The 26661-nt window shown below is 41.5% G+C and overlaps 1 protein-coding gene across 1 annotated transcript; it reads right to left on the bottom strand.

Moving 5' to 3' along the window:
• Positions 1-16120: 16120 nt before the first annotated feature.
• LOC140063915 (transcription factor 4-like) lies at positions 16121-26281 on the bottom strand. Its single transcript, XM_072128048.1, has 6 exons — positions 26264-26281; positions 25336-25465; positions 23005-23164; positions 19069-19298; positions 18200-18340; positions 16121-16887 (listed from the first exon to the last, which is right to left on the bottom strand). The coding sequence occupies exons 1-5, from the start codon at positions 26279-26281 to the stop codon at positions 18204-18206; spliced, it is 675 nt and encodes a 224-aa protein (XP_071984149.1). The 3' UTR covers positions 16121-16887; positions 18200-18203.
• Between the last annotated feature and the right edge of the window lie 380 nt (positions 26282-26661).

The raw sequence follows: 26661 nt of genomic DNA on the forward strand, positions 1-26661 counted from the left end.
TCCTCCCCCTCCCTGTACAATGACCTCTATAAAGATAACACTGACCCATCATTACATCACTACTGACAATAGATGATGTCACAGCTTATCCCCTCCCCGTCCCTGTACAATGACCTCTATATAGATAACACTGACCCATCATTACATCACTACTGACAATAGATGATGTCACAGCTTATCTCCTCCTCCTCCCTGTACAATGACCTCTATATAGATAACACTGACGAATCATTACATCCCTACTGACAATATATGATGTCACATCTTATCTCCTCCCCCTCCCTGTACAATGACCTCTATATAGATAACACTGACCTATCATTGCATCACTACTGACAATAGATGATGTCACAGCTTATCTCCTCCCCCTCCCTGTACAATGACCTCTATATAGATAACACTGACCATCATTACATCACTACTGACAATATATGATGTCACATCTTATCTCCTCCCCCTCTCTGTACAATGACCTCTATATAGATAACACTGACCCATCATTACATCACTACTGACAATAGATGATGTCACAGCTTATCTCCTCCCCCTCCCTGTACAATGACCTCTATATAGATAACACTGACCATCATTACATCATTACTGACAATAGATGATGTCACAGCTTATCTCCTCCCCCTCCCTGTACAATGACCTCTATATAGATAACACTGACCCATCATTACATCACTACTGACAATAGATGATGTCACAGCTTATCTCCTCCTCCTCCCTGTACAATGACCTCTATATAGATAACACTGACCCATCATTACATCACTACTGACAATAGATGATGTCACTGCTTATCTCCTCCCCCTCCCTGTACACTGACCTCTATATAGATAATGCTGACCCATCATTACATCACCACTGACAATAGATGATGTCACAGCTTATCTCCTCCCCCTCCCTGTACAATGACCTCTATATAGATAACACTGACCCATCATTACATCACTACTGACAATAGATGATGTCACAGCTTATCTCCTCCCCGTCCCTGTACAATGACCTCTATATAGATAACACTGACCCATCATTACATCACTACTGACAGTAGATGATGTCACAGCTTATCTCCTCCTCCTCCTCCCTGTACAATGACCTCTATATAGATAAGACTGACCCATCACTACATCACTACTGACAATAGATGATGTCACAGCTTATCCCCTCCCCCTCCCTGTACAATGACCTCTATATAGATAACACTGACCCCTCATTACATCACTATTGACAATAGATGATGTCACAGCTTATCTCCTCCTCCTCCCTGTACAATGACCTCTATATAGATAACACTGACCCATCATTACATCACTACTGACAATTTATGATGTCACAGCTTATCTCCTCCCCCTCCCTGTACAATGACCTCTATATAGATAACACTGACCCATCATTACATCACTACTGACAATAGATGATGTCACAGCTTATCCTCTCCCCGTCCCTGTACAATTACCTCTATATAGATAACACTGACCCATCATTACATCAATACTGACAATAGATGATGTCACAGCTTATCTCCTCCTCCTCCCTGTACAATGACCTCTATATAGATAAGACTGACCCATCACTACATCACTACTGACAATAGATGATGTCACAGCTTATCCCCTCCCCCTCCCTGTACAATGACCTCTATATAGATAACACTGACCCATCATTACATCACTACTGACAATAGATGATGTCACAGCTTATCTCCTCCTCCTCCCTGTACAATGACCTCTATATAGATAACACTGACCCATCATTACATCACTACTGACAATAGATGATGTCACTGCTTATCTCCTCCCCCTCCCTGTACACTGACCTCTATATAGATAATGCTGACCCATCATTACATCACCACTGACAATAGATGATGTCACAGCTTATCTCCTCCCCCTCCCTGTACAATGACCTCTATATAGATAACACTGACCCATCATTACATCACTACTGACAATAGATGATGTCACAGCTTATCTCCTCCCCCTCCCTGTACAATGACCTCTATATAGATAACACTGACCCATCATTACATCACTACTGACAATAGATGATGTCACAGCTTATCTCCTCCACCTCCCTGTACAATGACCTCTATATAGATAACACTGACCCATCATTACATCACTACTGACAATAGATGATGTCACAGCTTATCACCTCCCCCTCCCTGTACAATAACCTCTATATGGATAACACTGACCCATCATTACATCACTACTGACAATAGATGATGTCACAGCTTATCTCCTCCTCCTCCCTGTACAATGATCTCTATATAGATAACACTGACCCATCATTACATCACTACTGACAATAGATGATGTCACAGCTTATCTCCTCCTCCTCCCTGTACAATGACCTCTATATAAATAACACTGACCCATCATTACATCACTACTGACAATAGATGATGTCACAGCTTATCTCCTCCCCCTCCCTGTACAATTACCTCTATATAGATAACACTGACCCATCATTGCATCACTACTGACAATAGATGATGTCACAGCTTATCTCCACCCCCTCCCTGTACAATAGCCTCTATATAGATAACACTGACCCATCATTACATCACTACTGACAATAGATGATGTCACAGCTTATCCCCTCCCCGTCCCTGTACAATGACCTCTATATAGATAACACTGACCCATCATTACATCACTACTGACAGTAGATGATGTCACAGCTTATCTCCTCCTCCTCCTCCCTGTACAATTACCTCTATATAGATAACACTGACCCCTCATTACATCACTATTGACAATAGATGATGTCACAGCTTATCTCCTCCTCCTCCCTGTACAATGACCTCTATATAGATAACACTGACCCATCATTACATCACTACTGACAATTTATGATGTCACAGCTTATCTCCTCCCCCTCCCTGTACAATGACCTCTATATAGATAACACTGACCCATCATTACATCACTACTGACAATAGATGATGTCACAGCTTATCCTCTCCCCGTCCCTGTACAATGACCTCTATATAGATAACACTGACCCATCATTACATCAATACTGACAATAGATGATGTCACAGCTTATCTCCTCCTCCTCCCTGTACAATGACCTCTATATAGATAAGACTGACCCATCACTACATCACTACTGACAACAGATGATGTCACAGCTTATCTCCTCCTCCTCCCTGTACAGTGACCTCTATATAGATAACACTGACCCATCATTACATCACTAATAGATGATGTCATAGCTGGGTGTAATGTGTATGTAGATTAATCTATTGTGTGCTTATGACTTTAGCTCGGAGCCTCCTGGAAGTAAAGAGTCCATTACAGTGACGGAGTAAGACCTCAGATCACCACCGTAATGTGGAAACAGGAACCGGACATTTCAGCCAAATATAACCAGTTTTGTAAATTCCACGTTTCGCACATGTGTTTCTGCGCAGAGATTAAAGGGAACAGACTGTTTGTTTGCCTTTGTAGGTGGCAGATTATTCCTTGTGATCTAAGGGATTTTTTGGCAATTTCTCCTTGAAGTGTTTGTGCTTTGCCTTTTGAAGGAAAAAGAAAAAAGTTTGTAGAAAATAAGTGAAAAAAAACTGGATTATAAGTAGATGTGAGAGGAGGTCAGTGATACGACGGAGCTGCTAGGAGAAACTGGAGAGAGGGATCCCCGGGGGGGGCAAGGAGCAGGGAGAGCAGACAACTGCTCCATTTACATGCAGTGATTGAGGGTCAGCCCTTAATAATAATAGTTGGAAATATAATAGTGTTTTTATCTTAGATTTCGGACCCACTTGACCTCATATAATGGGGCAGATTTACTTACCCGGTCCTTTCGCGATCCAGTGGCGTGTTCTCTACGGAGGATTCGTGTTCTGCCGGGATTCACTAAGGTAGTCCCTCTGACGTCCACCAGGTGTCGCTGCTGTGCTGAAGTTCTGCACTGGAGTGCACTGGAGTAAGCCAAGCCAGACCGGGTGCAGTCAAGCGCGTGTCAAGCGACCCTTTTTTTAAATGTGGCGGTTTTTCCGAATCCGTCAGGTTTTCGTACGGCCACTGGTCTGAAAGGTAGGCAAGGGTTAAAATAAGCACTTTACTCAGGTGGGTCTCCGTTTCTTATTATTTTGCCATAAAGCTATCATTGTGGCTGGATTTCTCTGCCAGTGATTTTTTTTCATTGTTCCTACTAGTAATGTTTTTGTTGCTTGACCTAGTCTATTGTTATTTGACCTATTGCTATGTTTCCTAACAACCCTTTGCCCCCTGATTCTGAGCTACGTTGCTATCTAGTCTTTCACCCCGATGTTCCTCTTACTATTCACTCTGACCCTCTCTGTTCGAGCTGATTTTGGGAGAAGTGAAATCCGAAGCATATCTCCCACATTATACAGTGTAGGGAATGTCGCCAAGTTGGGGGCCATCATCTAGGGTGTTCATCAATTTGGCAGGGACAGCAGGACTTGGAGTTATTGGCTTTGTATCAGCTCTCCTTCCCTTATTATGACACAGTCAAAACACTCGGTTAATGCTTCTTACATCAACATCTATGGGCACGTATATTATATTCTGACTCTAAGTGCGCCAACATATGATGGTGCCCCCATCCCCGGAACATGCCGGATCGACCAGGAGGCTCCATCTTCCTGATAAATTATGTCGGGCTGCAGCGTCTTGACTAGAATTGCCCAATAGACTGCGCTTGAATGGGTGCAGGCTATAGGGAGTGCGGAGGTGCCTGCCCACTGCACGACCCAGCACTGCCCCCTCCCCTACCAACCATAGTAAAGGGTGGAGGAGTCACAATTCCCACCACTGCATGGAGAATTGTGACTACATCTCAGCTTGTGCACCTGTTTCAGGCGAAACACCTTGATAGATCTGGCCCCTTATATATAAAAATGTATAAGAGGGTGGAGATAAATCTTGACTATATATGGCCATACCTAAAATGCTTCAATCTATGTCTCTTTATAGATCCAAAGGTTTGGGGTGCACTTTGCTTATTTCAACATCTCTTTGCTTATTCTCACATACTGTTGGTTTTCACTTCTGCACGTGCAGCTACAAGTTCAGAGCTCAGTTTTTATTCCCAATGAAGCTGCTGTTGATTCTAATGTCCAGCATTGACATGGAGATTCTAAAAGAAAATACATCTACTTTGTGATTTTGTCCAAAAATGTATCAGCTATTATCCATTATGGCAATATCCTCTTCAACATGCCGAAGAGAGATCTGTTGTCCCATTGTCTGATGGGGCTTTGAATACAGTGCAGCAGACATGTCATGGAGAACATCTATTGTCTTAGCTGGAAACCACAGATGGGAATATAAAGGTTTTGTTTCATTCATGGGATGATAAATGGAAAATTGATGCAGTTTTTCTCATTGATCTCATCATTTTTTGCTCATTTCTAATCTCTGTCGCAATAGATTGGATGACAGTCTTCTTTTTGGTATGTAATTGCATCAATGGATGTATGAAATATGGCAGCAACTATAACAAGGACATACAGGGGCACATTTAATAAGGGTCTGAATCGCGTTTTTCCGGCGGGTTTTCCGAATTTTACAGTTTTGTGCCGAATTGCCCCGTGTTTTTGCCGCACGCGATCGGATAGTGATGCATTGGCGCCGGCTTGCATGCGACGAAAAACGGGGGCGTGGCCGTCGGAAAACCCGACGGATTCGTAAAAATTGCGCTATTTAAAAAAATAAAGTGTCGCTTGACACACACATGCACAAGGAATACGATGGTGAACTCCGGCAGACCTCGGCGCAGCAGTGACACCTAATGGACATTGGGCGCACGACCTTAGTGACCCAGATCCTCGTCGGAGAACGCGCCGCTGGATCGCGACAGGACCAATGAGCCCCACAATCTCCATACAATGGGACCTATGGAACGTTTACTACAAGACCTTACCGATGGCTCATTGTGAACACGGAATCATGCAACAGACTACTGATACTTCTCCTTTAAGTCACGGACCCTGAGTAAACTCTGTGGTTTCATCCTTCAGTTTATCCGGAAGGTTGGTCCGTTCTCTATACAAATGACATCTTGCTTTATGGAAGGATCTAAACAGCTTGTAGACGTCCAACAACAGACAAATACTCTACATTTACGGAGATTCTGGGGATTAGCGAGTCTTTAAGCTTATCTCAGATTGAAAAGTCTCTTCAATTCCAGCCGTTTGCAGGGTTATACATCGGCTGTTACCAGAGAACTACAAGCTGCTATTATTTCTACATTGGCATTTCCTATCATTATCATTATATATTATCAGAATTTGGGTTATCCGTGTGCTGTCATCACAAAGCAGGTCATTACGAAATATTTCCGGAAAGTTCCATGCCAAAAACCCTCAGGAATAGGCTGAAGACAACAATTCGATACTCATGGTTTGGGGAAGGCTGCTTAAGTATAAAGTAATATTGTAAGTGTTACATTCTATAAATCGCTCTACCAAAAAACTTGATTGGGTCTTGGGTTAAACAGTCCCCAACTACGCGATAAGCATTGGTTTCTGGACTCCAGCTAGGGGTTCAGGTTTGGCATTTGTATTCACCCCTACGGGTAACACCTGTGATTGGTTCTGGAACCGATCAGGGGTTTTAACTCTTTAAACGTTAAATGTAAATCACGAGGAGCAACATTCCTAACACCCAGGACCGGTGCTAGAACCAATCGTAGGTGTTATCAGTGGGTGTTCAGGTACCTGAATCAAACTTTGGTTCAAGGTTCGGCTGAACTCAGTGAAAATGAAAAAAGAAAAATATGTTGCAGCTCACCAAGATAGAGCATGCCGCATGCCGATCAATGGCACGGAGATCGAAAGTTGGGCTGCTCCGAGGCATAAAAATTCACAATGAAAACGGAAGCTCCGGCGTTGATGCAAAAAATGTACCAAAAAATGTTTGTATTAGAAAAAACATTAAAAACTAACTTTTAATTCGGTAAGGTTAACAACCATGTTTCGGAAATTACTCCTTAGCCATAGTGACGCGTAGACGGGGTGGAACAGAAAGCATTTAAAAGGTGAAGAATAGGTCCTTTATAACGGGGGCAGGAGACTCGGCGACTTTCACCGATTCCCTTACAGCCTTTGAGGGTTTATTCCGATTGGACGCAGCCCCACCACATGCCATTTCCCAAATCTACTCTATTTTGACGGATGTCTCCAAGACCTCAGAACTCCCATATGTCAGGAGCTGGGAACGCGAGCTGGGAACCCCCTTGTCACAGGAAGACTGGGACAAATCTTTCCTTTTTACGCACAAGGGGCCACATTTATCACTTGTTTTTTCTGTTGTTTTTGCGCCTTTTCGTTTAGGCGCACCGTTTTTGCGCCATTTTTGCGATTAAACGTCAAATTAGCCGCGCAGCTAAAATAACCACCTTTCCCTCATCTATCGTTCAATTCCAGATGTTTTGCTGCGCCTAATGATATTCATCACGTGCGACTTTTGCATTTAGGCGCAAAAACGGGCGCAAAAACACTCCAGCCCGAAGGTGGCGTTATCTGAGAAGAAAGCACTGAGCCCCTTTGCAGAAGAGCTCATTTCTAGCAGCAAAGCTCAGCCAGACACTGGAACATATAATAGATACATGAGATACTCTGCAGACACTAGAAGAGATAATAGATACAATTAGATACATTACAGACAGGAGCTGCAGACTATTTACAGTTCATCACCTTCTATTTACAAAATATTCTGCAAAACGCTGAGCTCACAGCAAGAGCAAGAGAAGTTTGCACAAGTTTGCACAAGTTTGCAGAAGCTTGCAGATACTACAAACAAGTGTCCCCCATGTAATTCTGCACAGTGTCTGAGGGGGATATTGTGCAGAATTACAGGGGTGCAGCAGGAGACCAGCACTGGGGGATCCCCTCCAGGAGAAGCCCCTGCTGAGGAGGTCACTGGGTGCTGGGTGTCACACACCTGGGTGCTGCTGAGGAGGTCACTGGGTGCTGGGTGTCACACACCTGGGTGCTGCTGAGGAGGTCACTGGGTGCTGGGTGTCACACACCTGGGTGCTGCTGTGAGTGTTATCTTCATTCTGGGCTGTGGGAGAAGCAGAGAGGAGCTTGTAGCAGGATCACATGTAACTGCCCGAATCTAACATTGCGCCTAAACTGCGCCTAAACTGCGCCTAAACTGTGTTAAAGTAAAGTGATTAATAAGAGGCAGAAAATATACTTATCACAGATGGTTGTAGCTTGTGATAATTCTGGCAAAACAGTGCGCCCGAATTTAGGCGCAACTACTACACTTAGGCCCACAAAAGTGATAAATGTGGCCCAAGATGTCCTCCGCTTGTTCAGCACAGGAAAAGGGATATAAGATAGTCGCACGATGGTACCGGGTGCCGACAGTGTTGCACCTAGCCTTCCCCTCGGTCTCGGATGTGTGCTGGCGCTGTGGAACTGATAAAGGAGATATGCTACACATCTGGTGGAGCTGTGAAGCTCTTAAACCCTTCTGGAGCCAGGTGTTCAACATATACAGGCAAATTTCGGGCAAAACAATGACTGCTTGCCCGGATGTGGCCCTTCTCTCAGTGCTCCCTGGCCAAATCGGAGCTCAAAAGAAGGACTTACTACGTTTTTGTTTGATTGCAGCCAGGGCGGTAATACCGCGCCACTGGCGGTCCACCACATGTCCCTCCCTTGCTCAATGGGCCACAGAAATGTCTCACCTGTTCCGCATGGAGGAATTAGCTATCTTAACACCTGAGAGCCATGAAAAGTTTTAGGGACTCTCAGGACTTCAAGGCCCTCTTTGAAGAACAGGCCCCAGGATAGACTGCCCTAGAGCTCTTATAGCTGTATTTATACATAGCCTCTCTGCGGAGAACGGGGAACCCCTTGATGCTTCTCTCTCCACTATACGAAACACGCCCCACAGGATCCCTCCCTCCCCCCTTGCATATTTTATCCCTTTTGTATCTGTTCATGTATTTGTCTTGTCGAGTTTTGTGTTTTAGTCTTATTAATATGCTCATTCCAGGAGCGCAGTTCCCTACAACTTAGGAAACTAAACTGTTACAATACCCGGAACGGAGTAGGCAGACATGTTATCAGGGATGGGAAGGCAACGGTCAAATGATGGGTACTCTTCAGAGTTTAAATGTAGAAACCGCTCCCTTCTCCATCTGGAAGGGTATTATACTCATCCGGGACCCCACAGGGGACATAAGGTGTGACCTGGATATATGCTTATGTTTACCACACATTGTAAGTTTTGCATTAATTAATGTTGGCTTCTGCCTAATGTTATGTGAGTTCTTGTTTAACAATGTTCAATAAAATGATTCAACATAAAAGGTGAAGAATTCCCACGAAAGGAGGAGAGTAGTCTGACAAACACAAAGCTGCATGTGTCCATGTCTAAAATGAAGATGAAGAAAACTTACAGCAAAAATATGGATATTCAGCAGAACCTGAAACGGTCCGCTCATCCCTATCCATGTTTCAAATTCAGGTAAAGTAAACGTATAGCAAAATTAATGTTATTGAACAGAAATTTTTGGAATAAATACTGCCCTTCATAACCCTCTATACAATGTATCAAGAAGCAAAAGTAACATTAGGGGCACAAAAATAGTGGAATAAATGTGAAGAAGAAGGGGCACATATACTTGCAGTGTAATAATTACATCTACCTTCTTTGATTTGTTTGGCTTTAAGTTGTATTTCTTGCAATTAAAGAAACTATTTGGAAAAATGTAAGTAAGTTTTTATCCTGATCAGGGGTGCACCTTCCATGAGGCAAGTTGAGCTTTTCGCCTCAGGCGGGACCACCGCCTGGAGGGAAGGGGGGCAATAAGCCACTACAAAGCAAGACATGCCACTTACATGAGAATCCATTTACAATAATTACTAAACAGATAAAGGATCTCTTAGCCATTGCCTTTTCCACACTTGCATCTCTACAGACCTATAATGTCTACATAGGCAGGGGACAATGCTTGATCAAGGGGGCATTTTTCTATATTCGCCTCAGGCACCAGGGAGGCTATGTTCACCCCTGTCCTGATCCAAAGCCTATCCCTTTTTAAATATAGATCAATATAATGATTTAGATGCAGTTGGATTTTTTCGACAGCCTCCATCATTCCCAAGCAACTACTGCTGTTAGGTTTAGCACCTGATGTGCTAAGTAGGCTGTGTATAGGTGAGTGTCAGGTGGGCGGGCCTTGGCTGGGACAGAGACTATGGCATCATCCTCTGGACAGTAGGAAGGTTTGTTACCATTTTGGGGTTCAGAGGTAATGACTCCTATTTAATAAGAATTACAAGGTCTAGAGGCAAAATTCCAACTGTGTGGGAATGCAAAAATGTGGAATTATTGGAGGAAGTAGAAGATCCTTTGGCACAAATTGTCTTTGTACAACAGGAAAGGAAAACAATTCTATAAATTATATCGTTATTGGACTATGTACATAATATAATATAGGGGGCCAGGGGCTTAAAGGGGTTTTCCACGTTAAATGGAGCTCTCTGGGGGTTGGTCAAGACAGAGGGGCACAGGAAAGTATAAAGCTACTTACCCTTCTCCCAATTCTGATTACTTACCCCTTGGTAAGTTTTTGAAACTCCCAGTTGTGATGGTGGTAACAAGACTGGACAACGGACATCAGTGGTTTTACTTTTTTTGGTCCACTGACCCCCATCTGTTACAGCAGCAAGACTGATGACATCTAACAGTTTCCCCAACCAGGCATATCAACAGACTGAACAGGTAGTCGGAGCAGGATAATTAGCTTTTATAACCCCCACCCATGTTGTAAAACCCTAATAAAATTAAAGGAAATCTACCATTATAATTAAACATGATTAACCAGGGACACTTACTCATAGATCCAATCGACTTTTTAAATTATGCTAATGGAACAAAAGGGCTCTGGGGTATTACCCCATGCAGTAGCAAAGGCTATTACACTGTGCAGGAGCACGTCTCATACTCCTCAATGCTTCCTTAGTACTTCCACCCTCTGCCTGCTATGATCTCACATAGTGGGGGAGGACTGTATTACAGCCTGTGAAGCTAAAGCACAGAGGAGCTTTGGCAATGCCCCCCATAGCCCTTCTGGCTCATTAGCATAATTCTAAAACTAATTTCAGCCATGGATAACAAATATAAGAAGATTACCACAGTTAGGCTTCCTGCATATATGAGTAAGTGTCCCTGGTTTATTATGGTGGATTTTGGTGGTAGATTTCCTTTAAAGAACAACTGTGAAGTGTTTTACCACAAATAAATAGCTTTTGGGATGTAGAACAATTTTGCCTATTACTTTTGTTACCTGTTATCCAGCAGTTTATTTGCCTTACCCCTCAGATTATCTCAGTTCTGAAGCAGCTCCTTCCTCTGTCTGTGCTGCCAAGCCCTATGAATCCGGCTGATAAAAAGATCCACGGTTTCACAAGAGGGGAGGGGCTGTTGCTCCCTTCTCACATGTGACAGAACTTTCTGTGTATGTAGCAGAGCTGGATGTGTTCAGGACTGTGGATACCGATGTCTTCTACACAGAATAGTGAGGTACAAGATCTCCCCTGTTCCTGATCAGTTCTCCCATCCAAGTCTGTGATTCTGCAAAACTTTTTCTATCTCTTTCCTCACTTCATGCTGCAGACCTTCCCCCACCTTGTACTCAGCACTTCATGCTCTGTGCAGAGAAGCTATTGACCCTTAGTGCTCACACAGCACAGGCTATAGACTTAATGTAACTGGTTTACTTATGATTTCTTCCACTTATTACATGTTCCTGCTCCTCCATGTGATGGAAGCTGCCAGGCTAGTCACCATATACATTCTGTATGTGCACTGTGCAGTGTAAACTGGATTTACTTGTGGGATTGTATAGATTGTGTAGATTTCATGCTAAATTACTTTGATAGAGAACACAGGGCATCATGGAATCTGTGAGCAGATTGAATTAGACTCAACTTCAGGGCAAGTACAGAAAGATGTTAGTCGTCGCCCAATTAACTTTTGGAAAGAAAAGGGTGAGCAGCACAATATGGACATTGTTTGTTTTCAAAGAGGGAATCACTTATCAGAATTTAATAAAATGTTTATAACTTTACTGTTATGCTTTGAGCCTATATTTTTAGCTGTTTTTTTTTATACACAATTAAAAAAAAAAGCTAAATTCTCACACACATACAAGAAAGGAGGCATCGAAAAGGTTTATAAAAATGGCACATTTATTGCTACATAACGGTTATGTACATGGCTGCATTGAATAACTACTGTTGAGAGACAGGTAATGGCCTACACTAAGCTGTGCATTTTTTTTCTCAAAGAAACTCCAGCACACAACCTGTTTGGACACTTCTACAAATCAGAACCACACCAAAACATGAAAAAAAAGTCGAGGCACTCAGCCACACATTGAGAACAAAGTGTAACTGTTATTTTTCTTTTATTTATTTTTCTTTTTTTTTTCTAATTTTTTTCCATTTTTCTCATGTATTGTTAAATGTCCCCCTGCGACCAATTAAAAAAAAAAAATTAAAAAATTCAGAAAACAAAATAGGGAACCACCGTACACTTTCATCTTTTGTAACACGAGAACAAGAAATGTATAAATAGTAAAGCAAGTATATGATTTTTTGGAGTTGGTGATTCCAAAATGTATGGAGAAATATTCAGAATCGGGCAACTCCATAATTTTTATGGTAAACATTTTTTTAAGGGAAACAGAAAAAACTTTTTTTTTTTTATAATGTAAGCCAATGTATTTTTTGTTTTATTATTTTTATTTTTTATGCTTTAGGGAGAACTACAGTCTATTTGTATAGCAAAAAGAGCACTAGTCAAAAGTAACATTATAATAAAAGCCAGGCACTGATACATGGTGAATTTTCCGCTTTCTTTCCTTATCTTTACTGAATTGCATTACAAGTAACAATGAAAAAGGCCACAGTTCATAATTTTTCACCATTACATATGTCTATAATACTTGAAATGAATATCAACAGCCCAGCACTGCACAAAAATGCATCAATTCCAAGTCCTTCATGGCAAAGATTGAGGGGTACACAAAGGCTGGGTATCACAAGATGCCAGGAACGGTGTTCAATCTTGAAATTTTTTGTTCCAGTTTTCAGTTGTGCTTCTTTGTTCCGTTGCGTTACTGTGTTCCTCAGGGGCGGTACCACTCGGTGCTTATGACACATAGAATACTATACTTGCCTAACAAGGCAAAATTCAACTTTTTTGCACCTTCAAGGTTTCATTCTATCCACCTCCCCTCCAAAAACAAAATTAAAAAAGGATGGGAAATTGGAAGACTGAACCAGTACAAGTTGCATTGCTGGTTGGGTTAACAGTTATATTCATTTACCTGTTCTTTGCGCCAGCATGAAAGAAAGTCGCAAAGAATTTCCTTCCGTAAGACGGAATGTGTGTTGGGTGAAACAAATCCTGATTTCAATGTGGAGGTGGATCGTATTAAAATTTTTAAAAAAAAACACACGTTGAGGAAGTCAGCTATATTGATTTTAAAGCAAAAGTAGAGGTGTTGTAAGTTTCTCTTTTCCATCTGGACCTCCCATGACACTCCTACATTCCTATTTCCTGATCAGGGGTAGTTGTAGACCCCATTACACACCCCGGAAGTTACATCATGAGACCACATCCAGTGAATTATGTGCTACTTGTATGGCCTTATCGGGGTAGTTGAAGACCATATTAACACCCCTTAAAAATACATCCTAACACCACGTCCAGTGAATTATCTGCTACTTGTATGGCCTTATCAGGGTTAGTTGAAGACCCCATTACTTCTCCTTAAAGTTAAATCATAAGACCACAACCAGTAAACCTTTCATTACTCAGTAGGTTGGGGAACTGGCTAGGCAGAAGAATAGTTGCCTTGTTAATAGTGGAATGTTGAATGTTATTGGACAGTTAACTTTTGGGAGTGTACTTAACACAGATAGAGGGGGAACTATTCATTTAAGGTAAAGATGATTGCAGAGTTGCCATCATACCTATGACCCAGGTTATGCCTCTGCTGGCTTTAATTGATGAGTCATATAAAGAAGCCAATTATACATTTTTGAAAAAGAAAAAAAATTAAAAATAATTAAATGAGTTTAAGGACTTTTAAAGTATCAAATTACATTTTTTAACTGCGGTTTGAATTTGGAATTACTCTTTAAGTGTCAATAAAACAGAGAAGACAGACACAGTATTTGAAGGTTGGAAAAAGAAGCATTCACATCGATTTTGAGTTAAAAATAGAAGCACCACTTTATGTTGTCAAATAGTTTTACATAACTGTTCATGTATATATTTGCTCGATTACACAGTCCTCACGCCCCAATCGCTATCATTTTGTATTTTGTAATCCTTTCCCCTCCAGATTGTTCAAATTAAAATTTCAAAATAATTCAAAGTTTTTTTTAAAAAAAGCACCAAAAGGGTTGTGATGTTCTACTGTGTAGATATTTTTAGCTATTTTATTTTTCAACCCCATATTTATTCTGGAATAAAATGATCAATAGGTTATAACCTGTGCAAATGTAAAACAGAAAAATAATCAGAATACAATGTACAATTTTTTTTTTTTTTTTTTAGTTAAATGAAATTACATCACAGGCAAGGAGGAATTGGCTGATAACAGGGCTAGGCCATATAATGTATATATAAAAAGCAACCCATTGAATTTTAATAATGTAATGTACAAACAACCCTAATCCACCTCCACATTTACAAAAGAAATGTATAAACCGATGACGACATCTCATTCCCCCCCCCACATTTAACATATTTACAGATTTTCGTCATACATATGAAAGATATGAAATGATTACAAGGAAAGTGTCAGTCTTGTTCATTAAAGGAAACAAAAACACACGAAAAAAACCCCCTAAAAAATAATTTTGTAGCATATCTTTTCGAAGACTCAATTCTAAAGTTGGATTTTTTTTTTGTCGATCACAAAAAAATGTAAAAAAAAAAATCCCAATACAACATATTGCAACACATAATAACAAGTCTACATGTAAAAATATAAATTTTACATACACAATTTTTGAAAATAATGATACGTTTTTGTCATTTGTTGCATAAGATTTACAAATGAATGTATATAGCTGGAGAACAGATGGACGTTTAGACCGTGGTAGGGCTTTTTCAATAGTGATAATCCTACTTAAAACGAGGGACAGAGTTTAATACATGCCAAGTTTGTGTGGCTGGAATATAAAAAAAAAAATTGGAGCAAAAAAAAAATTAATTGAACGAATGCCTAGTGATAAGGACAGTATATACAGTATACTGCATCTCGTAGAATCTCGTAGTGGTAGGCAGGTCAGTACATGCCGATATCTCTTGGCAAGGAAGGTGAAGCCAAGCTGTTAAAATAAAAAAAATCCCAAAAGCATATCACATTCATACTGGCCCACAAAAACCTAAAAAATGTAGACAATGGTGGCGTACTCATACGGTAGGCCGTAAAGTTGGGCCATCAATTTGCTATTGGCAGCAAGTGGTCGTCAAGCACACGATTATCCAAGTAGACACCTATCAAATATTCGGACCACACCCAGAAAAAAAAAATTCTCGTTGCATACGGCTTTAGCTACATATGTAGTTAACACTTGTAATTGATTAGCTATATCACAGCCACTTAATTTTTTTTTTCTTACATTTTTTTTTCATGTATTTTTTTTTTTTTTTTGTAATTATTATTTCCTTAATGATGATACAAACATTGGAAGGCACAGTGGTAACATTTTGTAGCATTCTAACCTTGTACCTATGAAAAAATCCCAGAATAGACTCAAATGTGCAGCTTGGCAAAACTCGGGTTGCCAATTCTTTTTTTTTATTTTTTTTACATTTTTTTTTTATTTTTTGCTGCCTGCACTATGTACACGATGTCTTAAGACCTGCATTACCATAGACTGGAATAACAACTCTGTAATAATGACTGAGAAGCAACTATAGGCTCAGCGTAATTCTCCTGCATCACCTCCCCCCCCACAGAGTTCACACGACAAAGTCACAAAACCCAAGAAAAGGAGGAAAAAAAAAAATTAAAGGGACAAAAAAGACGCACAAAAAAAACTATTTACAGTAAAAACTTTTTGAAAAAAAAAAGTTATTCATCATTATTATTTATACAGGAGCGAAAACAATTTTTTTTATTTTTTAAACAAATGACCCAAAGTTTACCATATCACTACATTTTCATATATATATTTATATATATTTATATATTTGTCATAGGTCTATTAGATCCATCTGTTCCTCCTACCCTAAGGAATGGCTAATATCATCACTTTTTTTGAATTTTTTTACCCCCCCTCCGTTTTCTTAATCAGACACTTGCTGGTTTTTGTAAATTTCTGGGATGTCGATGCCCTCGACCTCCCTCCGCCCCCTATTTTTGCTTTTCCAGAAAATATAAACACCTGTGGAATTTGAACACCAACAAAAACTGTCTTTTTTTTTTTTGTTATTTTGTTGTTTGTTTTTTTTTGTTCCCCCCCGAAGTACACTTTTTTATTATTGCAAGTATACAATTTTTAAATTAAATAGGTTTTTTTTTTTTTCCAGGCTTACAAATTCATAATATTTTTTTTTTTCTCAAAAGTTTAGGCACAAATGCATTGATCCACGGCGTGGAGTAGATTGCCATTCACTGTCACTGGGACGTACTGCTCCGAACATTCTGCGGGATACGTGGAGAGTCCTCCTTCTTCTAGTGTAGGGAATGCGTCTGTAATGCATAATATCTACTCAGACTTGTCTGGTTTTATTTTACAAAAAAAAAAAGGGTCACGGGAGAAATGTTTATCGTGGGTTTAAGATAATACAGCTGTTAAGGAAGTGGCTTCTTGCCTAAATGAAGAAATGCAAAAAAAAAGACTCGGACCTGAAATGACAGAAAAGAGGAAAACTCAGCATTAGCGAGGAGTGGGGAGACAGTCACCGTCAAAAGATATTAAAATAAATAAATAAAACACAAATTGAAAAATTTTGGCATATTGCTTTAAAAGAAATCGATCAACAAGAGTTGAGAGAGAGAATAAGAGTTGTTGTCCTATGTGACGTTACATGGACTAGGGATATTTCAAGCCGTGCACCTGTGTGACATAACATGACCGGGCATATAATGAGCCATGCATCTGTGTGACATCACATGACCAGGGATGTATAATGAGCCCTGCATCTGTGTGACATCACATGACCAGGGATATATCAAGCCGTGCACCTGTGTGACATCACATGACCAGGGATCCAATGAGCCCTATATCTGTGTGACATCACATGACCAGGAATGTAACGTACTGAGCACCTGTGTGACATTACATGTCCAGGGATATATAATGAGCCATGTAACTGCGTGACATCACATGACCAGGGATGTAACAAGCCATGCACCTGTGTGACATCCCATGACCAGGGATAGAATGAGCCGTGCACCTGTGTGACATCACATGACCAGGGATAGAATGAGCCCTGCACCTGTGTGACATCACATGACCAGGGATATAACAAGCCGTGGACCTGTGTGACGTCACATGACAAGGGATATAATGAGCCCTGCACCTGTATGACATCACATGATCAGGGACAGTTATTTGTCCACAGGAAGTACACAATGCTACTTTCCTCCAGAAACAGCTCCTCTCCTGACCATGGGTAGTGTATTGTATTGCAACTAATCTCCATTTATTTCTATACAGCTGAGTTGCAATACCACCACTGACCATGGCTTGGTGTGGCGCTGTATATCTAAAAAAATCATTTTTTCAGCAATAACTTTAAAGTGACCCTCTCCCTGGAAGACAAGATTTGAGTGTACATTAGGTATAAGGAATCAACATTCCTGATGCCCTCCACCACTGCTCCTCATAATTCACCTTTCCCATAAGGTCACTCCAAAAACTGTAGCTTACTTCTGGAAGCTTCCTATAAATCACAGACACGCCCCCTTTACTTCCCTGAAATGCAGCAATGGAGGGGGCGTGTCTGTGACTTACATGAAGCTTCCATCACAGCAATTTTTAGGAGAGACCTCATGACAAAAGAAGAAATATTATTCCCCTCTCTTTTGTGTCAAGGTTTGACCCAACTTTTTATCAAAATAGAAAGATGATGGGTCCCATTTTTCCCAAATGTCTCGTCTAAGAGGCCTGAATAAGTGTACTGAGAATTTTTGTAAATATTTTGGTAAATCTTGCCTTTTTACATCTGTCCCAAATGATTTGATGCATCCCCCATTCCAACATGGGGTCCTGAAAGAGACAAGGGTGAAGGGTCCGAGGAGACTTTCTCTTCTTCCCTTCGCTTTAGACATGCTGCTTTAGGATTTAGATTTCTTTCTGCAAAAATAAATAAAGAAATACAATTAATTCACAGCATTAAAACATTTTAAGGGATTGCACAGCTAAACCAATATTGTGTCATTCATCCGATTAGGGAGCCCTAAGTCTCTCTGGAGGACTCTGTACTGTTCAGCATTATACAGGCATCCCATTGATATGAAAGCAGGAAGTGTAATACCTAATCTCTCCTGTGGTGGTGCTGTTGGGAAACCGAATAATTACCGCTACGTTCCTCAAAAATTCAGCTGATAACCTTGAGCCCAAGTAAGACAATCTACTTCTTGACAAAAAGGGATTGTACGTAGCAGAGATGTCCTTTTATATTTAAAGGGGTTTTCTCAATCAAACAATTAAGGCCCTATCCACAGGATAACGAGGTGTCCCATGGCGTCCAAAGTACCTCCATCGGACCCCTTGTCACTCCCCAAGATGAAAGGAGCAGACGGCCACGCATGTCCATTCTGCTCCAGTCACTTGTACGGAGCTGATGGAGATTACCGATAGCCGCTGCCAATCAACTGCTGCCAATCGCTCCATGTAGGTCAAAAGAGTGGTGGGGGCTTCAGATTGCAGTATATGGAGTGTGGCTGCCAGTCGCAGACCCCGTATAAAAAAAATCAAAGCTCTGGCCTCTACAAAGGTAAGTTGTGAACACAAAATTTGACCAAAATTTTATTCAGCAGCAATTCTCTAGATTTTTTCTAGATTTGGCTCCAGTATCGTACCTCGGACTTGCTGCTCTAGGCTGAGTATGACGGCTACGGCTTGATGTAGTATAAGAAGCTTGGTCTGGGGTTTGTCGCTCTTCAGGTGTAGCTGGACCATCCTTCCCAGCTCCTTGAAGGCCTCGTTGATGTCGCGCACCCGTAGGCGCTCGCGGGCGTTGTTGGCCATCCTTCTCTCTTTTTCCCTCTCGGCTTTCTGCTCCGGTGTTAGATCCTCATCATCGTTATTGCTGAGGAATAATGGAGAGGTTGAAATAAATACTCAGAGAAGATGAAAGGGAGAGGATAGCAACATGAAAACACAGTTAAGTAACATATATGGTATAACATACACCCTGAGGGGAGTTGCCTCAACGACTAGTAATATACCAGGTTACTTTCTTAGTCACACATATTGGATGTAAAGAGACAGCAGGTGACTGCACCCCTAATGCTGTCCCCATCTTAATGCATGTGGTGCTGCCTGAGGCAAGAGGCTCAACTCTCATCATGGATGGTGCACCCCTGAGTAAAGCGATATAACAACTGGTATAGTAACATTTATAGTTTATTATAGCGAAATCTTAGAGGCAGAATTAGAAGTGCTTTTAGGCCTAAACAACTGCCATATAAGCCCTGAAATAGTCTTAATTCCTGGAACATCCCAGGAACTGTGACTATTTCCTCCCTTACACCACCTCCACACCAAGAGGGAGTGCCTGTTTTTGGCTTTTGGCCATACATGTTGTGCACCACAATTATTTATAGTTTTTTAGACTATTTCCTACTTGTCCAGCAGGAGGGGGAGGGGGGTTATTTGGAAAAAGGTGTGGCATGTGGTATAAGGGAGGGGCCAAAGATGTAGCAATGTGACAAAGTCGCTGATGCTGTATGATAAACCCGGCGTAGTCTGTCTGGATGTACTTTACACTTTGTATTTGGTGCATTAGTTTACGCCCCCTTTCTACAGGGCCACACCCCTTTTGTCATACAAACTATGAAATTTCAGAAAAAATTCTTTATAACTATCATACACGGCATTTCAAAAACAATCATAAACATGCCATAATATTACAGGTTAGACAATGTATGTGCTCCCATGACAACACTCCCTGTCTGGACTCTCCAACATTCGTTACTCGGGTTCAATAAATATTTTTAATGAAATAAGGAATTGCTATGAGGCGGCAGAGTACAGGAAGTGTTGTCATAGTCCCGACTTGATATTTTTCAGTAAGAAGCGTCAGGTTGAGCACATTGATTATGGAGAGGAACCACTCGGAGGGTCCATCGTATTTTGGATACATTGTATACCAAACGCACATTCCGCTCAATGTAAAGATGTACTGCACAAGTAACGGGGCACCGCGTGGTACCGGCACCGGCACCGGCTCCATCGTGTGTCAGTTGCCTTCCGTATTCCTCAGAGCATACAGATGCAGCAGAGCTGAATTTGTCATTTGACTCAAAGTGATTTGTCTTAAATACTGTAACGCACTGCAACATCTAATCGCAAGCTACTGGAAAGGAAAGGGTGGATCCCGTACGCTACATATTGTATTTCTGTATTATGTAAATCTATATGAACTCCTCCTCTCCGTGTCTATATGCAGACTCCGTTCCATTGGTGTAGTGACAGGATAAGGACTACAACTCCCAGCTGCACAACCATAGTATGGATATCCCTGCCTTCCTGTATGATGTCATTTGGAGTCTAGAGGATGAGCCCCAGACAAGTTTTGGGTTTGATTCCAACTATAATCCTCACCTGACAAACTCAGCTCTGCTACATCAGTATTATACTACACACCCACAATCCCTGACACTACAACCCTGGGTGACAGTGCTAATACTGGATGAACATCTGACTCTGTAGGTCGTGGGCGTCTAAGACTGTGCCGCCGCCGCCGCGGTCCTGCTGGGTACAAAGTTGTACCGTCCTGCCTCCCTGGGGGGCGCTACACTTGCTACAGATGTTGGATTTCTAGTCTGACATTTAGTGACCCAGCATGCCGCAGGTTTGACTTTCAGATAAAAGTGCCACAGAGCGGCGCCGTCCCATAAGTGGCGCCGGTGCCAAAATATTGGAGTGAAACCGTGCCAAGTAACACCCGCACAAAAGTGCTGGTGCTGACCCAAGAGTCCTGGGAGCTTTGAGCCCAAAATAGTAAAGGGGGATTGCCAGAAGGAAGAAACTTCGGGGGATCCTCAAAAACATTAGGTTTTTGTTAGAATTTTTTTTTCCCAAAAGAAGGCAAAAGAAGAAAAAGTTTAGAGAACATGAGATGTAGAGGACTCGAAGTGTGTAAATAGCGGCCTATACTCCCCCCACTAACATCTGCAAGGTGTGAGCCTGACCATACCAATGTCTGTGTTGTTAGTAGCAGCAGAACTGTGAAATGTATATTTTAGCATTGTAGCTCCGCTGGGGGTCTGTCCTCACACTGCTGTGCTCTTAGTTTTCTGCAGATAGTCGTATATGTTGCCCCTAGAGAGATGTGTAATCAGACCTTTGTGTATGCTGTTAGTAGCAGCAGGACTGTGAAATATGGATTTATATCCCAGGATTGTAGCTTCTCCAAGTGCACTGTGGGCGTTTCCTTACACCGCTGTGCTCTTAGCTCTCTGCATCTAGTGCTATGTATTTTCCCTGGAGACATGTGTAACCATAGCTTTGTGTATTCTGCTAATAGCAGCAGGACTGTGAAATATGGATTTATATTCCAGGATTGTAGCTTCTTAAAGAGTGTCTTTACACTACTGTGTTCTCCTCTGTTAGCATTACGCTTCTCTTGTGCCCCTCCCCTCTGCTCTGAGTAAAAGCTATAGCTTTAAATCAGAACAGGGGAAAGGGGTTTTGGAAAGGATAATGTATAATTAATGCACTTAATTAATGCGCTTGGAGAAGCCACAATCCTGAAATATTTAAATCCATATATCACAGCCCTGCTGCTACTGACAATATACACAAAGGTATGATTACACATCTCTCCAGGGGCATAACATAACACTGGCCGCAGAGAGTTGAGAGCACATTAGTAGGTGGAGAAGCTACAATCACGGAACATAAATCCATATATCACAGTCCTGCTGCTACTAACAACATACACAAAGATATGATTACACAGATCTACAGGGCTAATCCTGCTCCTAGCTGAGAAAGGGAGACTATTGTATCAATGCTAGACAATGCTATGTGAGCTAAACAGCCTGGACTCTACACTGATACCATTTAGAAACCTAGAAGATATATCTGTGCACCTGATGCTGATGTTAGTTTGTTACAATGTATCACTCTGGAGCAGTTTAGCTCACAGAGCATTGTCTAGACTAGATACAATTGTCTCCACTTAACAGCTGAGAGCAGGACTAGCTGTGTACAGGGTCACTGCCTCTGAATGGAGACAATTGTATCCAGTGTAGACAATGCTCTTTGAGCTGAACACATCAGCAGCAGTTGCGCAGGTCTCTCTGCTGGTTTGTTACAATGTATCAGTCTGGAGTCCAGGCAGTTTAGCTCACAGAGCATTGTCTAGACTGGATACAATTGTCTCCACTTCTCAGCTGAGAGCAGGACTAGCTATGTACAGGGCCACTGCCTCTAAATGGAGACAATTGTATCCAGTCTAGACAATGCTCTGCGAGCTAAACACATCAGCAGCAGCTGCACAGATCTCTCTGCTGGTTTGTTACAATGTATCAGTCTGGAGCTGAGATTTCAAAAAGGATTAGATCTGACAATGAGGCGGATGGATAGACACATGTGACAATGGAGCGCGGTGCTGGATGTGACAGTACATGCCTGACATGAGGGCGCACATACTACACCCTCCGCTTCCACCAGGCAAATCCGCCACCAGCGGACACAAATCCGTGGTCTCTCCATAATCCGTTCTGTTCACTTCATCGAAATCCAGTGAAGGAATTAAATGAAGCGACACTACTACATCCTGTTACCTAGATCTTGACCTCGTAATTGATTTGACATCCTTCTTGTCATCATCTAATTTCTTGTCATCGGATTTGGAGTCTTGAAGATTTTCGTCTCCTTCTTCATCTGATTTGATTTCCGAGCTTCCCGGAGACACGCTCTGTCCTTGTAGACCGGCTGAGAGGCCTAGAAGACAAGAGAACGCGGCGTTATATGTGAGGTCTACAGGAATATGGAGACGGGGGAGGAATTAGGGATGTAGCAGAGCTGAGTATGTCACGTGACGTTACAATAAGTAATATAAGGTCATGTTAGATTTAGGGGGTCATTTATCTTTTTTTTCCCTTTGCCGTTAGTGTTTTTGCACCTTTTTGCCGTGTAATGGCTGTTTTGTGTCTATTTTGCGCCTTTTTGGACTGTTACGCCTCAATTCGCCGTGTGCTGTATTTGTCATTACATTTCACCTCTTTGCAGATGTTTATACCCAATTTATTATACTATCGCACCTATATGGGCGCAAATAATTGTGCAATAACACGCCAGTCCTGACCGTGCTTAGGAAAGGCAATGGTATGATTTGCACAACAAATTTCGCCTTTCTTAAAATTTGCGCCTAATAAGGCACGAAAAAAAACCTAAATTTGACCAAAGAGCCAAAGCAACAAAGATAAATGAGGTGCAAAAAATAGACTCACAACAGGCACAAAAAGAGCGCAGAGACAGGGGAATAAGATAAATGACCCCCATATTGTTTTAAATAGGACTGGACATTATAATATCTAGAGGTTTCTTTCTTAAAAACTCCAAATCCCCTGGTTCTCTGCAAGATATTATCCCTGGAGAGATGTGTAATCAGACCTTTGTGTATGTTGTTAGTAGCAGCAGGACTGTGATATATGGATTTATATCCCAGAATTGTAGCTTCTTCAAGTGCACTGGGGTTGTGTCCTGCACTTATACCTTGTATTTAACTGCATCACAGGGCACCCTGTTCTACATGGGCCCCCTGCATGTGGACTTTTGTGGGCAGAGGATGTTTTGCTCCTTTAATACCCGTTGGATGAAGATGCTGATCATCAATCTCCTGTCTATATATCTATCATCTATGTGTCTAGTTATTATCTCCTATCATTTGTCTATTTTCTATCTATATATCTGTCTATAAATGTATCTATCTGGCTTTTAGTATATTTATCTATAAATTTTCTATCTACCTATCTATATCCTATCTATTATGTATCTATCGATCTTCTATCTCTCTTCTCCTGTATCTATCTCATATTTATCTATCATCTATCTATAATCTACTTTATATTTCTGCATCTATACATCTATCATCTTCCATATTTATCTTCTATCATCCATCTCCCTCTCATCTGTCTCTCTCCTGTATAATCCTCCTACAGCCCCATATTACAGATACTTACCTACTACTGGGTGTAACTACAACGTGTTATTATTGTAATATTGGATAAAGGAGCCTCTTACTGACTGTGACTGCTCATAAAATTGGTATATTTTGGGGCCCCACTTTTAGTTTTGCCCAGGGCCCCATTTTGTCGAAAACCGGCCCTGCTGGGGACAATATATAGAATTGAATGCAGAGTGCTAAGAGCACAGCGGTGTGAGGACACGCCCCCAGTGCACTTGTAGAAGCTACAATACTGGAATATAAATCCATATCAAAGACCTGCAACTACTAACACTGATCTGATTACAGATCTCTCCAGGGACTATAGTAAATACTGCCTGCAAATTTACAAAATCAGAACAGCACGGTGGCTCAGTGGTTAGCACTACAGCCTTGCAGCGCTGGGTACTTGGGTTCAAGTCCCATCCAGGTCAACATCTGCAAAAAGTTTATATGTTCTCTCCGTGTTTGCGTTGACTTCCTCCAGGTCCTCTGGTTTCCTCCCACACTCCTAAACATACTGGTAGGTTGATTAGATTGTGAGCGACATTGGGAACAGGGGCTGCTCTGTGCAGCGCTGCGTAATCTGTGTGTGCTATATAAAATAAAGGAACTAATTAATTCCCTTTAAATTATAAAATCTATTTTCCTTGTCGTCACCACTAGGGGAGCTCACTGTTTACATAGATATAAAGCCCTCATTATGTATGCAGTGAGCTCTGGAGCAACCTCTAGTGGTGGCAATTGGAATCTAGAATAACATTTCTGTCTGTGCAGAGGCTTTGGTATGTAGCCCTGTACATTGACCAACCCAGCTCTGTTATAACAGCACAACCAATACTGTATGCACTTTTCCCAGATAAACATTCCTCTCACCTATGATCTATCTATGATCATCTTCAAGTGACAGTAATTTGTATATTTCCCAATGCGATATAGTTATTACCTCGATATGGATCCTGGCTGGGGTTTAGGTCGGGGGACGTGGCTGACTGTACGGGTAACTGCGGCACCGACACCTGATTTGGCACAAGTGAGTGACTCCCTCGTAGACTGTCCTCCCTGTGAGATCCCACCTAGCAAGGAAACATCAAAAGGGTTAATAAATTGCTACCTTTATAGTAAAATTTCTTACTTTGCGACTTCTTTCTGCTGGTGAATGTAAACTGTTGGCATAACATCTAAATGGTTAAAGGGGTTGAAAAACGTGGCGGCTTTCTTCCAAAAACAGCGCCACACCTGGCCATGGTTTGTGCAGGTATTGCAGCACAGCTTTATAGAAATGAATGGAGCTTAGTTGCAATACCACACACTGCCTATGGTCAGGTGTGGCGCTGTTTTTGGAAGAAAGCAGATTTTTTTTTTTATATAAGGAGAACCCCTTAAAATCCAAATTTCTGAAGGTTTGTTACAGTCAAAACCAGCAAGTGCAGCAACGTCGAATACTAATGACACCCAATGACATAATTGACAACAGAGACCTCAGCTAACGTGAATAAAGCCTGGAGAATAAAGGATTGGCGCAATTACAACAGACCCTCAGCTACGAAACCTATTTATTGTAAATGGCAATGTTTTCTTTTACGGACATCAAGCAGAAATCTTGAACTTGGTAAAAAAAATAAAAAGTGATACATTGTTATAGACGTGTAGAACGCTCACATTCTAGAATGTACAGTAGGTTCCCCTGTGGTTACAGCAGTGATGCACTAGAGGGAGCTCCTGAGCTGTGTATCCCCGGCTGTGTGCACAGCACTTAACACTCGCTTCGCTGCAGCGCTGCACATTTAGTGACAAATATGGAAGAGTAACTCAGGCAGGTAAAACGTCAAATTGTCTCCCTGGGTGCTGCAGTAGAGCGCACTGATTCGTACCAATCTGTCTTCTATCATGTCCGCCAACAGATCTGACAATTATCTTAATGCCCATATGCTTAATTGTGGGCTTCTCAATTCCCCCATTGCTATCAGAAACCCTGCAGGATTTTCCAGTTGGCATCAAGATTTTGTTAAAAAAAAAAAAGTACATTTTTTAAAAAAATTTTTTGGTTTGCCAACTTCTGATCCTACCCATTACAAAAATAAGAAAAAAAAATATTCCTGGTCTGTCGCAATGCTAGAGCGTCCTCCGGTGATCTAAAGTTCTAATACTGTCCCAATATTGTGTCCCAATTCTGTGTTCTACTCCAGAGGTCCGGCAAAAGACAGCCCACTTTGGTGACTATGGGGCCTATAGGGTTAAAAGAGGGTGGATCCCACAAAAGTTTTTAATC

This window comes from Engystomops pustulosus, chromosome 1 (assembly GCF_040894005.1).
Source record: "Engystomops pustulosus chromosome 1, aEngPut4.maternal, whole genome shotgun sequence".
Taxonomy (NCBI): domain Eukaryota; kingdom Metazoa; phylum Chordata; class Amphibia; order Anura; family Leptodactylidae; genus Engystomops; species Engystomops pustulosus.